Here is a 16,367-nt window from a genome sequence, read left to right as displayed (position 1 = left end):
TCCAGCGACAGTACTGGGATTTTCTATGAATTTTTTGACCTACGTGTTAATAATAAATATGTCGAGAAAAAGGAAAAGACTTTTAGATCATTAGATTCTGCATTCATTATACTATTGATTATAATATGTTCGATTTTACATCCCTGACAATTATTACAAAATGCGAGGAACTACCGTATTGAGAACCCCTGTCCGGTTATCGACAAATTTATGCTCGGGCCCTACCATACCAATACAACAGTTCCGTACGCTCCATCGTAGTCCATGCGCCACCGCTACGAATTTTGCTGTTGAACACTTTACATTGGCCAGAGATTCATTAGCCCTGCTCATCTCCCCTATAATCTCTGCTGGGAGCCTATTCTCGAAATATTTCCGTGCACTGAAGTGGCTTGGTAGGACGAATTGCGTGTAGGCATCATATAGGCGTTCCGTCAACGGAGTCGATTCCGCGCACGAAAAAATTTCGAGAATAGGCCCCCTGCTCATCTCCCCTATAATCGCTGGTTTTCCTTTCTTCTCCATGTTCCCCCATACGCTTTGATAATTGATACTGATACGCTTACACGCTCACTTGGAACCTAACCTGCAAGAATTATTTTGACATATCCAGACCATCCACATCCAGACCAATCCAGACAGTGGATATGGTAAACAACTGAATAAATAACACGTAAACAATGGATAAAATATTGCTATTGAAGGATAAATATGAAGCACCCAGTGTTGAAATGTTGGAAGAGGCACTCAAGCAGCGTCTAATAGCCTTCAAGCGCATGGATAATGAGCAAGATCATCGCTTGATTGGTAAATAAACCGTTGAAAAATTACATTTTTATGGATAGAGGAGGGTGGGGCAATATGGACATCAGATTTAAATAATGGGTTGAATTGGATCAAATCTAATGTTTCTGCTTCATTTGAAGTTTATGAAAATAAACACATTGTCATAAGACTGCGTCATAGGAGTTGTAAGGTAAAGCAAAAACGGGGTAAAATGGACACTTCTTCCTCAATTTTTTAGGTTTCAACAATGTTATTCAATTTCTGAAACTCTAGTCATGACTGCAATTTTCACATTGAAAAAAACTCATTTTTGACTTGTTGTGGGGGATGGTAAACCAAATTGTTCTTTGCTCATTTATCCTCTCCTCCCCCCATTGGTTTATGGTGATTTCCTTTGTTAGTAGAAAAGCAGTCAACTTACAAATTTCGCAAATGGACAAAAGGTCAGTTGTGTAGGGCGTGCAATTGTTCATTGAAAAAAATGAATAAATTTCAAAGTTATTTCAACAGTAAAACAGGAAATTCAAAGCTATTCTATATTTCAAACTTCAATGCAAAATTTCATGGAGTTGAAGTTTATTTGTTAATATCTCTTCCAACTCTAATTTTTCTCTATAAAAAGATACCAACACCATTCCATTGGAAGACTTCTGTTGAAAATTTTTTTGATTAAAAGTTGAATAAGACCAACTTTTTCGAGTGTCCATTTTATCCCACCCTTGAATATTTTTTCTGTCGTGTACTTTGCCAAGAAGCAATTTTTAAAAATTCGATTTTTACAAAGTTTTTGAACGTCCATTTTAGTCTATCCTATACGGATTTGTCAGGTGTCCATATTGCCGAATGAAACAATTTTAAAAAATTTGAATTTTGAAAAAAAAAAATTTTTTTTTTAAACTTTTTGAGTGTCCATTTTACCTTAGATGTCCATATTGCTCTACGTTCCCCTAAGTACTTTCAATTTGTTTCAACCATCTATAGGTAGTTTTTTCTCAATTAGAAATGCATGCAAGTTTTGCTATGGATTTCGTCCTTTTCCATCTTAATATTATTTTGAAAAATTGATTGTTTCGATCATTTCTTATAATATTTGTAACGATCAGGGCAGATACATGTCTTTATATACCTCGAATACTTTTGAACTTGTATACTCATTACAGAAAATGCTGGCAAAATTGATGAACTCGAGAAGAAGAAATTGGAGCTGGAGAAGAGAATTGCTCAAGAGGAAAACAAATCCAGTGTTTTGTTGGCTGATTTAGAAAGACATAATGAGATCATGGTAGAGTAGACTCAAATATTCTTGTGACATGGTTCAACTTACTTTATCAAGTTTAAAATTCATTTTTTCAGAAAGAACGAGAGCATGAAAAAACCAAATTGATCGCAGAGAATCGTCAGAAAGAATCAGAGAAGAATAAAATTATGTCAAAGTGCAAAATACCGAGTGTGACTGATGAGAATACTTTAGAGAATGGACGGAAGAAATTCGAGTATTACAAGAATTTAACTGGTATCAGATGGGACCACCCTATGCTGAAGTCTCTCGTCAAAGGCTGTATCCTTTTTTCTAAAATTTAAACAGAATAGTAAAATTAGAAGAAAATAGGATTTATAACAGTGAGCACAGTTGAGGACTTTCATCTTCCGAGTAAATTTCATTTGTTTCAATGGAAGGTACATGGGTTGATTTGGCTATTAGCTAAGGTCTGAATCATCCCTCAATTGGTCACCATCTGAGGAATTGTCGCAAAAATCATTTTTATTTTTTTAACGTCTATCTACTATTACAAGGCTGAGTGGAAGATTCTGAAAAATAGGGTGAACCGCCTAAGTGTTCGAAGAAATAAGCTCAGTTAGTCTTGACATATATTTAAAAATATATGGGGTATTCTATGCCAAACCAGTGAACGGCTGACCCTCACCCTTTTTTAAGTTGATCTCAATTTTTTCTACGATTGGGGGGCTAGCAAAACTATCTCTCAATTTTTTTCAGATTTTTTCGAAATTCTATTTCCGAGATATGATTTTTTTTTTTCAATAACTCTGGTTCTATTCAACCGATTTTAGTTTATGACGGCTCAAACTTTTCCATTTTCTACCATCTATAAGAAAATTTTTCGTAGTTTTTTTCTAATCTCTAAGTGCTCATAATACAGAATTTTCAAAAAAAAAAATTGAAAAATTTCAATTTTCAAAATTATATCACCATTTATTTTTCTTATTTTTCAAAAATAATTCTTATCATCAAAACAAGTATTTTTAGCTGTCATACAATTTGGATTTCGTCCTGGATCTATTTAATTTTTAATTTTTTCTTCTCGAAATTCCGCGAGTTTGGTCAAAACACTCCAAAATGACTTCGATTATGTGTAAAAAAAATGTAACGTATAAGAATACGTTACATTTCATACGTACGTTCATTTCAAGAATACGTTCATTTCACTTCATACTGTTTATAATGAAAGTTAATCAACGCCATTTTGGGGTATACTGAATTTTGCCAAAGAAATAACCTCGATCAGAGTGGTGGGGAGCACGAGCCTAAGTGGGGATTTGGATAGAGTGGGGGTATACGACTGAGGTTACTCCTTTGGCAAGAAGCACCTTATGTTGACCAAAGTCGTGGAATTTCGAGATGAAAAAATTGCAAATCAGTCAGGTCATACGTTCTGTTGTTGAAGAGTTTTTAAAAATTATGGAGTCTGCTAGAGCGATTCGAACAAAAACACCAAAATCGTACGAAGTTTGAAATTTCTGTCTCGATTATTTTTCAAGTTATCGTGGCAACAAGCGATTTAGTCGAAAAAATGACAATAAAACTCAATTTTCCATAGCGAGGTGATTAAATTTCCATGTCTCGAGATAGGTATCATCGTGACGAATATTAAAAAAAAAAAAGAAATTGGTCCAGTCATTCCGGAGATATTTGCAAAAAACGATTTTTGAGAAATCTCTATATCTCAAGAACTACTGAACCGATCGGGCTGAAATTTAGCACAGATTTGTGTTTCATTAGTTCCAACTATGAGCCAAAATTTCAGCTTTTTTGTATGATTATATCGGATTTATTAACACACTTCTGGACAAACACACACATACACACATCATATCTCGACGTTTCAGACCACCCTGAGTCATGTCGAAGCAAAATTGGAGAATCGACAAAAATTGCATTTTTAAGACGTCCATTCGGAAGCAAACAAGAAGTGGAATATCTCAAGAACTACTAGACCGATATCGCCCAACCGAAATATCAACCTTTGGGATCATAAGAGCTACTTCCCCACCAAATTTCAAACTCCTATCTCAATTTTTCCTCAAGTTATCGTGCGAACAATGAATTTAAGGACAAAATCGAAAATGGTCAATATCTCGGAAACTTCGTATGGGCGACTATGCATATTCCGATTGATCTAGATAGAAGACGCTGAGATGACGTAAGGAAAAATTGTCAAACAGAAAATCTTGTTTTATAGCTTCACCTCTGAATTAAGTGCTGTGCTGGGTTATGATATTCAGGAGATTTAATTGTTACTAATAGCGCTTTTGTTGGCGCGTTTTTTTTCCAAGTTGTCTGGGTATGTTTTTTCTTGAAACGAATTTTTTTGTTTTGGATTTTGACGTGTTTCTTGGGGACTGAAATAACTTTCAACTCCTCACCCCCCCTTGTCTGATAGGTTTCAATTGTTTTATAGAAATTTCAATTCCCATGAAACACGTCAAAATTGAGAACAATAAAAGTCGTTTCAAAGAAACACACTCGGATAAGTTTGAAAAAAAACGTCATGAAAAGCGCTGTAATGAGAGAATGAATAAATCAAAGATGAAGGTCATTTTCCTGGATTTTATTCATTTTTTGAAATATATACGTAGTAAATAGGTAAATAGGAACACGGTTGGTGTTCCATCATAGATTACAAGAGACTTTTTTCTTACCCATTTAAATTCGATGAATTACTCTCAAATAATGGACTTTTTTTTTATTGATATGTCGTAACTCTTACTGGGTTATTTACAAAACATTTTAAACAAATTTGTTACAATTTGAGAATAGTTAGCATTTGATTGTCTATAGTTACATTAGATTCTAATTTGACATGTTTTTATGAATTTATGGATTATTTTGAGAGGCTCCAGGTTCGTTGACGCTAGGAATGCATTTATGGTGTACGGTCTTTGGTATTTGAGTTTAATTAGCTTGGATATCATGAGATCTCCTTCGCTATTGGGATACTGGGGGCAGTTCCATAATACGTGATTATATCTTGTTCATCAGCTCCACAAGTGCATTCGGGGCTGTCAACGATACCTATCCGCTCCAGAGATTTATTGACGTGATAGTGGTCTGATCTGGCCCTATTTACCCAAATTACAAGCTCCCTCGGGAGCTTACTTCCTAGGTACCAGGGATCTGACTTGTTTTTTTCCAGCAGTTTCGGAAATACAATTTTCCTTTTGGTTTTACTTTACATTCAGCCTGCGCTTTCATGAAGTCTCGAGTGCTGAGTTATCCTTCGAGTTTGAAGCTAGCTTTGAAGTCAGTAGAAGGGATTTTGAGTTGACTGGTACAAGCCTCTTTAGTATTTTTGGCTGGGGTGTCAGCCCTCTCATGGCCCTCGATGGCCCTGTGCGCCGGAATCCAGCGGAAGGTGGTTTCTGTGTTGAACGGGTTATTTTCAGTTATAAAACCCCGAGACCTTAAAAATTATCGAAATATTTCCCGATAGTTTCGTTGTAAACAAATGAAAGTGTCAATTTCTCCAGGCTAAAAATCTCGAGTGCGAAGCACGAGGGATTTTTCTGCAAAACTTGATACTTTTGTTTATTTGCACGGAAGCTTGAGGGAAATATTTGATGAATTTTGAAGATCAAGGGGTATTCGGAGGACAATTTCTTCAATTCGGATTTTCGCCGATCAGGGTACGGTGTTCGGGCTTACGGGATACATTTCACCAAAATGTGAGGAATCTCTGTCAAATTCGTAGAAAACAATTGACAGGCTACAGGGAAATTATCAGTAGTAATACCACGAGACCTCCAAAATTAAAAGCTCGTAAAAAACTAAAAAAAATTGAAGCTCGTGTGGTATTCGGGGGATTATTTTTCCAATCCAAATCTCGGGCAATATAATTGGATTATATTGGACTCACAATTGAGAAACGAAAATTGTATAATTAACACAATGACACAATTGAATTCAATCTGTCAGTTTGACGAGGGGTTGATTCGATTGCATGATGTTTTGTTTTTTATATAGCAACTACCAGAGAAAATTATCAAAAATGATCAGTTGAAAACCCTGTAGCTTGTACCACGTGATGTCGAATGGGCCAATTATTTTGCCCGATATTTGGGTTGGAAAAATAATCAGTAGTAATATCCCGAGAGCTTCAAAATTATCGGGTATTTACCGCTAGCTTCGTTGCAAACAAACGAGAGTGTCAAATCTGTCGGTTGAAAAATCCGGAGCGCGAAGCGCGAGGGATTTTCCTACAAAACTTGACACGATCATTTGTTTGCAGGGAAGGTTGAGGGAAATACCGGATGCATTTTGAAGCTCGAGGGGTATTTGGAGGAATATTTCCTCCATCGGAATTTCGGTCACTGGAGGGCCGCATTTGATGTCAATGTGGTACAACCTACACTTTCGCATTTCAATTATTTTGTTTATTCTCCCTTAGCAACGTGCCGTGGTTTTACCAAATTTTACCGATATAAAACCGTGTATGTTGTACCACGTGATATCAAATGCGGCCCGCCTATTGGCCGAGATTCCGATGAGGTAAATACTCAGTGTGAAACGTGTCACGTGATCCCGAATACCGCACTCTGATTGGTTAAAATCAGAATTGAGGAAATTGTCCATGAAATTTCGATATTTTTTCTTCGCGTCTAGAACATGCGGGTTTATATGTGGGTGCCCATTTATGGATTCCAGACTTTGTAGGGCACTAAGGGAATCGGAGAGAATGAGGTGACTGGTTTCCTTGTGTTTACTAGCTATGTCTGTAGTGCCAGATCAAGGGCGATGCACTCCGAGGTGTAGACAGAACAGTGAGTATTCAGAATAATTGCGTTGTTAATGCCTAGGCCGGGGCAATGACAGGCGGCTCCTGCATACTCTGCGTCCAGTTTTTCGCTACCATCAGTGTAGATTACGTTTCAGTCTTGGAAGTTGCTCCAGAGTTCTTGGTTCAGAGCGTCATTTGGGACTGGGAGTGATTGTAAGGCCATTCCGATGATATTGGGTGTCTTTATGGAATTGATGAGGGTGTTATATTCGTGTGTGAATATGTCAAAGTTTGTGTTGCTTATCAGGGTTTCTTCAAGGGGGGGGGGTAGAACTTTCCTAATGCATTTCGTGATGAGTTTGTCTCTCACCAGGATTTTCGTCCTTTTTTCTTTAAAAATAAGGGAAATCCTGGCATAAACTTGGGTGGATTGATTGCTAAGGACTTTTATCAGGTATGACTTACGGAGGAATGGTGCGCGATCATGAATTGTCATAAGTTTGGACTCTCCTATTAAAACATTGGTTGCTGTACTCCGCCTATAACCCAGCGCCAATCGGATGGCCGCGTGTTGGATGGATTTGAGTTTTACCTGGTAATTTTTGGTGCTTGAAAAGTAGGCAAATAGACCGTAATCCATTATGGAGCATATGTATAAGTTTTGTATAGTATGATCAATGTTTCAGGGTCTTCCCCACCAGGTTATACGTAGGAATTTTATGATATTCAGAGCTTTGAGACATCGCTGCTGTACTATGGATGTTTGGTGATTAAAAGTTAATTTTTGATCAAAATGGATGTTTAAAAATTTCGCGGTGGGTGAGGAGGCTGCCTGGTGTATATCTATTCTGATCTTAGTATTTTCTGATGGTGAGACTTTGCGACTGAAGCGCAGGGCAACTGTTTTTTCTGGAGCGATGTTTAGACCTAGTGCCCTCAAGTTGGAAATAAGTTGATCAATTGAATTTTCTAGAATGGCTTTATCTGCTTTGTAGATCGAAATACGGATGAATAAGGCTATGTCATCGGCGAATAGTGATGCATTAACTCTGTGGTGGAGTTTCTTCGAAATGTTTCTGGCGTAAAGTGTGTACAGGAGTGAAGAAAGTACTCCACCCTGAGGCAGACCTTTGTAAGTGAATTTGGTGTTGTTTGTTAGAGTGTCGCAGTGAATTATTCATTTACACGTGAGGAATTTTATGAAATGGATGATGGTATTGGAGCAACCGATTTCGGCGAGAATATCAGGCAGGGTGTCGCCAACGACATTGTCGAAAGCGTTCGTGACATCTAGAAAAATGGCAAGTGTGTGTTCCTGGTCGCGGAAGGAGTCCTCGACATATCGAGTGAGTGACCAGGTTGTCTCTATATGACAGACCCGGTCTGAACCCTGTTTGTGCTGGAGAAATGTAATTATTGTGGCTCACCCACCACTGTAGTCTATTTCATAGTTGCCAGACTTGGCGACTTGTCGCCAAAATATCTGGCACCATAGTTCAACTGAAAAATATTGAAATAAATCAATAATAATTAGAAAAATACCGTTAGAAGGGCGGCGGTGGGTCATCCGACGTTAAAGTGAATCAAATTCGACGGAAAGTGACGGAATTCCCGTAGCTCAGTAGGTAGAGTACCAGACCTTTATACAGATCGGCTCACACCAATTACCATAATCGAGTTAGCAACAAATATCTATACGCAAGGGCTGAAATCACAAGAATAGACAATTTCATCCTAACTTTATCTAGAGATTATTTCGACAAAATCAAATACATAAATAATGAAACAATTAACAAGCTGGACGAGTTTCCAGACGACGAGGCGATTGGCAGAGCCAGGTGTGGGAATGTAAAACCCCAATATTTTGTATACTATGATAAGATTGGTTTGTTTCAAGACGTGTATAACAAACCAATCCTATTTCATGTAAAAAGACACAAAAGAAACAAAAAAAAATCCCCATAGACGAGTTCATGAACAGGGAAATGATTTACTCCAGGGACATACCCCAAGTCGACACCAATAATTTCTCAAAAATTAATAAGAAATATTGGTGGATAGAAGAAAATGACACATTTATAAGAGCGCTTAAAAATCGAGAAGAGAGATTTCGAGCACAAAATAGGAATTATAATAGTCAAAATAGATATAGGAGGAACAACTACAGACCTCCATAAATCCATACAATTCGAACGAAAAAAAAAAGAGAAGAAAAAGTCATAATAACAATAAAGAATGAACATAAAATCAAAAAATAAACCATAATTTAGTACTATAGCCCACAAGGAACAATGTTGTTAATTCTAATAAAAGTAATTAGAAATATCAAATACACAGAACATGCTAGAAAAGCATCATTAATATTAAGAATAGAGTAAGCAATTACAATCAACACAACCCTCATGCCAATAAAGAAGCGCTTTTTTTTTACTGTCACATAAAGGCAAACATGAAGTACCAACACTTCACCCCTTTTTTTTAAGCTCAATACAAATCTAAATATAAAGTAAACGAATTAATCGTGCAAGGAATACCCATAACTCATAACAAATACAATGTAAACACAGATATTATTCAAACACGAGAGTCAACTAGTTTCGACCAAAGTTTGCTCTAAAAACAAAATAACACACATTCATTTTTTTTAGACTAGTTTTTATAAATGTAGATACTGTATATATGTAAATAACGTTGTGACTCATAATAAAAACATTGTTAAAAAAAAAGTAGAGTACCAGACCGGTAATCTGAAGGTCGCGAGTTCAAATCTCGCTCGGGCATTCCTCAATTTTTTCCGAAATTGATTCACAAATATCATAGTTGTCAGACTTGGCGACTTGTCGCCAAAATATCTGCCAACACATATCTATTTTTCACTATAGTTTCATATAGTTTGAATACACAGGAGGTGAGTGCGACAGGTCTGACTCCGGAGTTATTGGCTTTGGGTATGAAGTGTAGGTAGGAGTTCTTTCATTCAGGTGGGAATTCTCCTGTTCGATGGAATGCATTGAAAATGTCTAGGAGTATCAGTTATAGCTGTGTCGGTAGTTTTTTCAATAGAGTGTAGTCAATACCATCTAGCCCCTGTGCTGAGTGGTTGTTTTTGCGCTGTAGAGAAAAGTTAAATACGTCAAAAGTGAATGGTTGGTCAAAGAGGTGATTGGGGGTGGATTCCGGAACATCATGGAGGTTGGTGGGACATCCGTCTAGGCTTAGCTTTCTCATGGATTGTGCTATCTTCTTTTAAGTCTCGACATGATTTCTGGAAGTATTAGTTTTAGTGCTTATCCATGCGTTATTAAGCACTTTACACGACCTCCAAAGGTATGTGGGGTTTGTTCTTGCGGTTAAGCTCTGTACATAATTAATAAAACATTGTTTCTTTTTCCTTTTAAATGATTTTCGGGTGACGGCGACTGATTTTTTATAGTCTATTAGATTGCTAAACCTTTTCGAGTATTTTCACTTTTTGTAAGCGGCTTTACTAAGTCTATACACCTTGGAACATTCGGAGTCCCACCATTTGACAGGGTTTCTGTGTATTCTGGCTGGTACCGCCTTTCTTCTCAAAGAGCATTTGGTCACATTGGAAATACAAACCTCTATGAGGTATTTATATTTGTCTATTGGCTTTTGATATTCGTCTCTTATTTGTTTCCAGTGTTTGAGTTTGAGATCTCTCTTCGTTGTACGATAACATACTAACAGGTTAATTATTGGTTGTACATTGTTTATTTCTATGGCGGCCAGTTCGATGGAGGGGTGAGGATTCATGATATTTTAGTACGGTTTATATGATAGATGGTTTTTAACAAGTATTATAATACCACCGCCTTCACTGATTCTATCTACTCGATGTTTGAAAACCTGAGAATTTGTAGGGCCGCGTGTCCCAGTGGTTGATTTTTGTCTCGACGCCGATAAAGATGATAAGGTTCTGTAGTGCGTGTTCGATGGCCTCTCGGTGGCTGTTGATTCCTCTGATGTTCCAGAACATAATTTTCAGATTGCAATCAGTGGTGGGTTGTAAGGGTTGTTGTTATGTTTGTTGAATGGCCATAATTTTGGTTGTAACTGCGAGTTGCAGGAGGCAGATGTCAGGTACCCGTCGTCCTCTGGGTTGTCTGCAATCTCGTCGAGTCTTCTTACTACTCGAGTTATTCTTGCTTTAAATGTGATGTCGTCAATGGAAATTTGAAGTATTCTCAGGGAATCGGTGACCTTGGCAGGGTCCAACTGTAACTCTATCAGTTGACGAAGGTTTTTTGTGACATAGGTTCGATCCATGAAACTTATAAAGCCTTTGTAATCGAAGCAGAAGTCTTTGGGGTGATGTTCTATTCGTCTGCCTGCTCGTTTCGAGTCCTCTCGCATGAACTTGGGGGTCAACAGGCGTGTTTTCCTTGTTTTTTTCGGTCTTTGTATCGGGTATACAAATTCGTCGTGGTCATTTTCAGGCTCATTATTACGGGTGTTCATGGGTTCGATCAAACCTTGAGAGGGTTGTCTCTTTGTATTCTTGGTGCCGTCAAGTTCCATGTGCACTGATGTTGTAACAACCAGATTATCTTTTGTGGCTTCATTGTTGTGATCTCGTATCTTTAATTCAGTGTTTACTTTTGTTTGGGTGTTACCGTTCTCCTCTAATTCGTTCATTCCTTGTGTAGGAAAGTTTGATAGTGAGGAGAGGGTACCACCGGTTTGATGCTGTGACAGTCTCAAAACCATGTTGGGTCTTGATGTAGAGAGCTGGGGACAATTCTTTGCAATGTGTTGTTTTGTTGCATTTGTAACAGGCGTTATTATCCACCGAGGTGGTGATCATGTACTGTATGTTCTGCTGAATGACTTTGATGTTCTCTGGTATAATCCTCGCTACCAAAGAAGGATACTGGCTGGCTCCCCCCGCTCTTTCAAATTTAGCTTCGACTCAATTTCCCCCACCACTCAAGGCCATCATCATTCTTTCTTGGCGAGAACTATAGCTTCAGCCTGTCTCCCTCTTTGATTCTTACTTATTTCCTTGCGCTTGCTACGGTGTATCCTTCCTTTTTCAGACTCAGGTTGAGTGTGGAATCTTTTGTAGTGGGATCAATGTTTAGATTTTTCAGGGCTTGCTCGATGGCCACGTGGGGAATTTTTGGGGAGACGTTGGAGAGAATAACTTTCATCGTTTTGGCTTTTTCTGGTGAGATGTTAAGGCTGTGGTCACCAATGAATGGGTTCGTAGCTGGAAATGCGAGCTTGTTTACCTGGAATACCGATAACTCCAAGAATATTCTTTGATCCCACAACGTCCTCAATGGCATATGTATTGTAACATGATAAAAATCATGGTCTGTTCCTCGCCTGAACTGACCATGGTTCATTGGGGGGGGGGGGAATTAGTATTTCAATTCCAACGAGGAGTCGGATCACCCAAGGCCACTTTTACAATTTCATTTTCTTTTATTTACTCTGTTTTTTTTCTCTATCTTTCTAATTCTAACGCTATTGCGCTCACCGCGGGTTACGCGTGAGCTTCGTTACGAGGGGAGTGGAGCGGAGCATCGGGGGGCCTGTTCTCGAAATACTTCCGTGTGCGGAATCGACTCCTTGACGGAACGCCTATATGATTCCTATACGCAATTCGTCTACGAAGCCACTATCATGCACGGAAATATTTCGAGAATAGGCCCCCAGCAGGAAGGGGCTATGAAGTCGGCAGATGACGAGTGGGCACACCTACACCGTGGGCACGCACACACCGAGTCTGGGAGACTCACACCACCGTATGTGCGGGAGACGATAGATGCACGCCAGCAGGTAACTCAGGCCTGTACGTATGATCCCCACTACTTCACCGATGTTTCTGTGGCGTAAGGCCACTGCATAAAAAAACTCATGCTGCAGCATGAAGGAAGCGACGGATTATGCTGGCTCCTGCGCCATTCAACGTGGATTACCATCACCAACCGCGAGGCGCAAGTCCCAATTCTCTGGGACCAGGAATTTATAAATTACAATAATTTAAATTTCACAATTTGAGCGCGGATTCTCCGCACTATGATCGTAAGATTAGGGTGGGGGTAGGAGAGAATTTCGATGTTCCTCGGGGTGATGTATTGCCCCGACGAATGACTCTTCGTTGGGATTTAGTCCAGTAAAGTTGCTCTGCGCAATTTAGTCTTTTTATGCTATTAAAGCTTTCTTGGAATAATAAAAATTGTCTTTTGCTATGGTGCCTGAATTTTTCGGCCTACATTCCGATATCGCCGTTGTACTGAGGGCCCAGACGAGTTTATCCTGGAATTTTTCGCAGTTCAAACGGTAAGCGTAATCAAATTTTGTGAGTGCATGCGTGTCCCGCATGGAAAAAAATATGAGCCAAAACTTACAAGTGAGATGTAGTGATTTTGCCGGAATTATATCTTGAATATAACCGGCTTGTATACCAGGTATATTCTGGGTATACCGGTGGCATATATGTACACACGTATATCCAACATATGTCTCAAATATTGCATTTTTTGCCAGAAAGTATACCACATATAAGCGGATATAAGTAACATATATTTCTGTATATATATTTTTTCCATGTGGGGTTCTACAAAATCTTTTCTCCGGTCGCCATTTTGGCTCCGTTTAAGTTTCAGCATTCGAACCTTTGCCTTCGGGACGCGGCACTCAGTGGTCTTTGACCCAAATTCTTTATTTTTGCTTCCGAATGGAAGCCTTGTAATCGATGATTTTTACGATCTCGTAATTTCGCTTGGAAATGATGTAGAATATCATGAAACGTGAAAATATGATGTATTTAGAAACTGTATGTATGTATGTATGTCAGAATGTGTATGCCGATTTTTCGGAAATTTTTTATAAATCCCCCCGAAAAAAGGACTAAAGTTTGAGCTAAAAATCTGAAATTTTGTCGGATAATTGGTATTACTTCGGAGCATTTGTGGGCGAAAGTTCAGCTGAAGGTACTTCCGCAGTAGATATACTTGGTGAAAATTTCGAAATGGTATAAAGACGCAATATTTGGATCATATGTTGTTAACCACATTAAAAAGATATTCCCAAAATTTCAAGTCGCTGGTCCACCCCATTTTTGAGATATGCATCGCCAAACATTCAATTTTTGTTTTTTCCATTTTTGACGATGTATATCTCGAAAATGGGGTTGACAAGGTACTTGAAATTTTGGGAATAGTTTTTGAATGTGCTCAACAACATATGATCCAAATATTGTGTCGTTATACCATTTCGAAATTTTCACCAAGTATACTTACTGCGGAAGTTCCTTAATCGGCCCAGTAGTTTTTGAGATATAGCAATTTCTCAAAAATCTTTTTTCCTTAATATATAAACTACGTGACCGAATTGAAGTTTTTTGATGGGAAAGTATTCCTTACGATAATATCTATTGAATGAAATCAAAATATTGCTACGTAACTAGGGTCACTTTAGTAATAATCGGCATTTTTTATTTTTACTAGGAAATCGTTGTGGAAATGATAACTCGCTGAAAATTCAAGATAGGAAGTTGAAATTTGATAGGATTGTAGCTCTTATGATACTACAGAACTGTATTGTTCACGAGCTGAATCGGATAAGTAGTTTAGAAGATATTCAACTTTTTGTGAAAAACTGTTATGCTTAATACCTCCTAAACTACTGGGCCGATTCACTTTTTTTTCAAAATATTTGTCACGATATCTTCTATCAAGATCAATCAAAATATGTATACCCGCCGATACAAAGTTTTCGAGATATCAGCGTTTTTCTAATTTTTTCATTTTAAAGTTAATGTGGTGTCCATAATATGCGTCAAGCTTGGACCTGACATCTGAGATTCTGGGGACTAATTTGTATTATGAGCCCACAGTTATGTATAAAATTTTGTGTCAATCGATTCAGTACATCCGGGCATAGAGCAATTTATCCAGAAATCTTTTTTTCTAAAAAATTACACATTGTCATTTTATCAACGATTTTCGTCTCTGTATGACTTAAAAAGTCATAACAACAGTTTATGGTATTTTGTATTTGATGAAATGTCATAGCTATGACAAATGCAGAAGTTAAAATTTGGTAAAATTGTAGCTCTTATGACATTATAGGATGAAATTGTATAGCTCTAACAGAGTCAGAGGTCGGTGTGGTTTATTCCCCTCACCAATATGAATAGCTTTTTGAGTAGTTATCATCTGCAAAATTGCACGGATCCATTCGGAAGCTTATTACCAATGGAATTGGTAGAAAAAAAATGTAAATGTCACATGGCTGCTGCCAAAAAGGCTTACAACCCTGCTTATTTTTAATATTGAACATTTATCTTATTCATCTGTCTTCTCACCGATTATTCGGATTTTGTTATTTGGGGAATTTTGTTCTTTTTATTCGTGTGGCCTTCGCGTCGTCGTGCTTCGGGTGATTCTCGCGTGCGTTCGGCATCTTCGACGCCCCCGAATAATAATACTTAATAATTAATATTGACTCTATTTGCTTTTGAAATTAATATTCTTTAATTGGAGTACCTTGTATTGCACTAATTATGACACACCTTGATCGTCATTTGGAAATAACTCATCACTAGAAGATTTTTCTTGGACTCGAGACTGGTTTGTTACTTGAGCAAAGGATAGTGGAACTTGGTTGTGTGTGGATTGCTGGGTCTGGGTGTCCATCAGACTTTTATCGTTGTTTTTCTATGCTTTTTTGACTTTTCCATTATCACAGGGGATTATGAGATGGAAGACTTGTTCAGAGTTGCCCCTGATGGGCTAAACTCGATGTAAATTTGACTGTGTCAACGCTGTTGGTTTACTGTATGCACTGTAAACGGTTCGCGTAGCGAGACCGAAACACGTCTTGTCTTTACGAAAGTTCGAACGAGATTCAAATAATGGACTTAGTAGTTCGAAAATTGAGTGCACTGAACCGGTATTTTTAATATTTTCATCATTCTATGCTTGTAAGAAGCGAAGGGGTAATGAACACAATTGAATATTCTCAATTTGATCGTCCCTGATTCTGAGCATTCAAGAAGGTTCTTTAACTGAGCTCATGTTATTGATTGTCACAATGGAGAAAACAATATATGAATATAAAAGTCCTTAAGAAATTCTATAGATGTTACAAACAAACAAGACTACATTCATCCATTTTTATTTGACTTGGATGACACAAATTTGGAAATGAAATTGTGGGAAGAAATTTCCAGAAGCACTGCTGCAAGAAAATGCAATTAAACTGGAATTTCATGTACCATCCAAATGTATTTGACAATTTTGACAATTTACTAATAAAAATCACTTGATATGCACTTTTCGTATGGTTACGAAGTATTAATAATTTTTTAAATTATTTTAGTAAATATTATTATTATTATGTTGTTTTATTTTATTTTATTTCCATTTCCGTTTTCACAATTAGATTAATTGAATTTTATTCATTCTTATTCTTAGTTTTGAGGCTTTCGCGGCCTTGATTAATGAAATCTTTGGCTTCCGGATGGATGCCGCGTTTGGATTCAGCGTTGCGCCGACGTTTCGCAAACATTGCAGTCTGCATCTTCAGGGC

General features: G+C 37.8%; 1 protein-coding gene and 1 long non-coding RNA gene across 6 annotated transcripts; both read left to right on the top strand.

The window, feature by feature from the left end:
* Positions 1–336: 336 nt before the first annotated feature.
* LOC107046439 lies at positions 337–16,110 on the top strand. 2 transcript variants are annotated; one of them, XM_015269054.1, is made up of 5 exons: positions 337–650; positions 705–807; positions 1,947–2,068; positions 2,140–2,344; positions 15,918–16,110. In XM_015269054.1, exons 1-5 carry the CDS (start codon positions 648–650, stop codon positions 16,034–16,036), a joined length of 552 nt encoding a protein of 183 aa, XP_015124540.1. In that variant the 5' UTR covers positions 337–647; the 3' UTR covers positions 16,037–16,110. The 2 variants fall into 2 exon arrangements, with proteins under 2 accessions (XP_015124540.1, XP_015124539.1); XM_015269053.1 differs by having other exon boundaries at positions 337–807.
* LOC107046440 lies at positions 2,770–8,354 on the top strand. Of its 4 annotated transcripts, XR_003783182.1 has the most exons (4): positions 2,770–4,226; positions 7,255–7,416; positions 7,487–7,670; positions 7,796–8,354. It is a non-coding gene; the product is annotated as an uncharacterized LOC107046440 (long non-coding RNA). The 4 variants fall into 4 exon arrangements; XR_001461557.2 differs by having other exon boundaries at positions 7,255–7,395; positions 7,487–8,354; XR_001461555.1 differs by having other exon boundaries at positions 7,487–8,354.
* Positions 16,111–16,367: the final 257 nt, after the last annotated feature.

This window comes from Diachasma alloeum, unplaced genomic scaffold, assembly GCF_001412515.2.
Source record: "Diachasma alloeum isolate Michigan unplaced genomic scaffold, Dall2.0 Dall_scaffold_01378, whole genome shotgun sequence".
NCBI classification, from domain to species: domain Eukaryota; kingdom Metazoa; phylum Arthropoda; class Insecta; order Hymenoptera; family Braconidae; genus Diachasma; species Diachasma alloeum.
The sequence above is the reverse complement of the archived record's forward strand: the minus strand, read 5'-3'. Positions and strand labels throughout refer to the sequence as shown.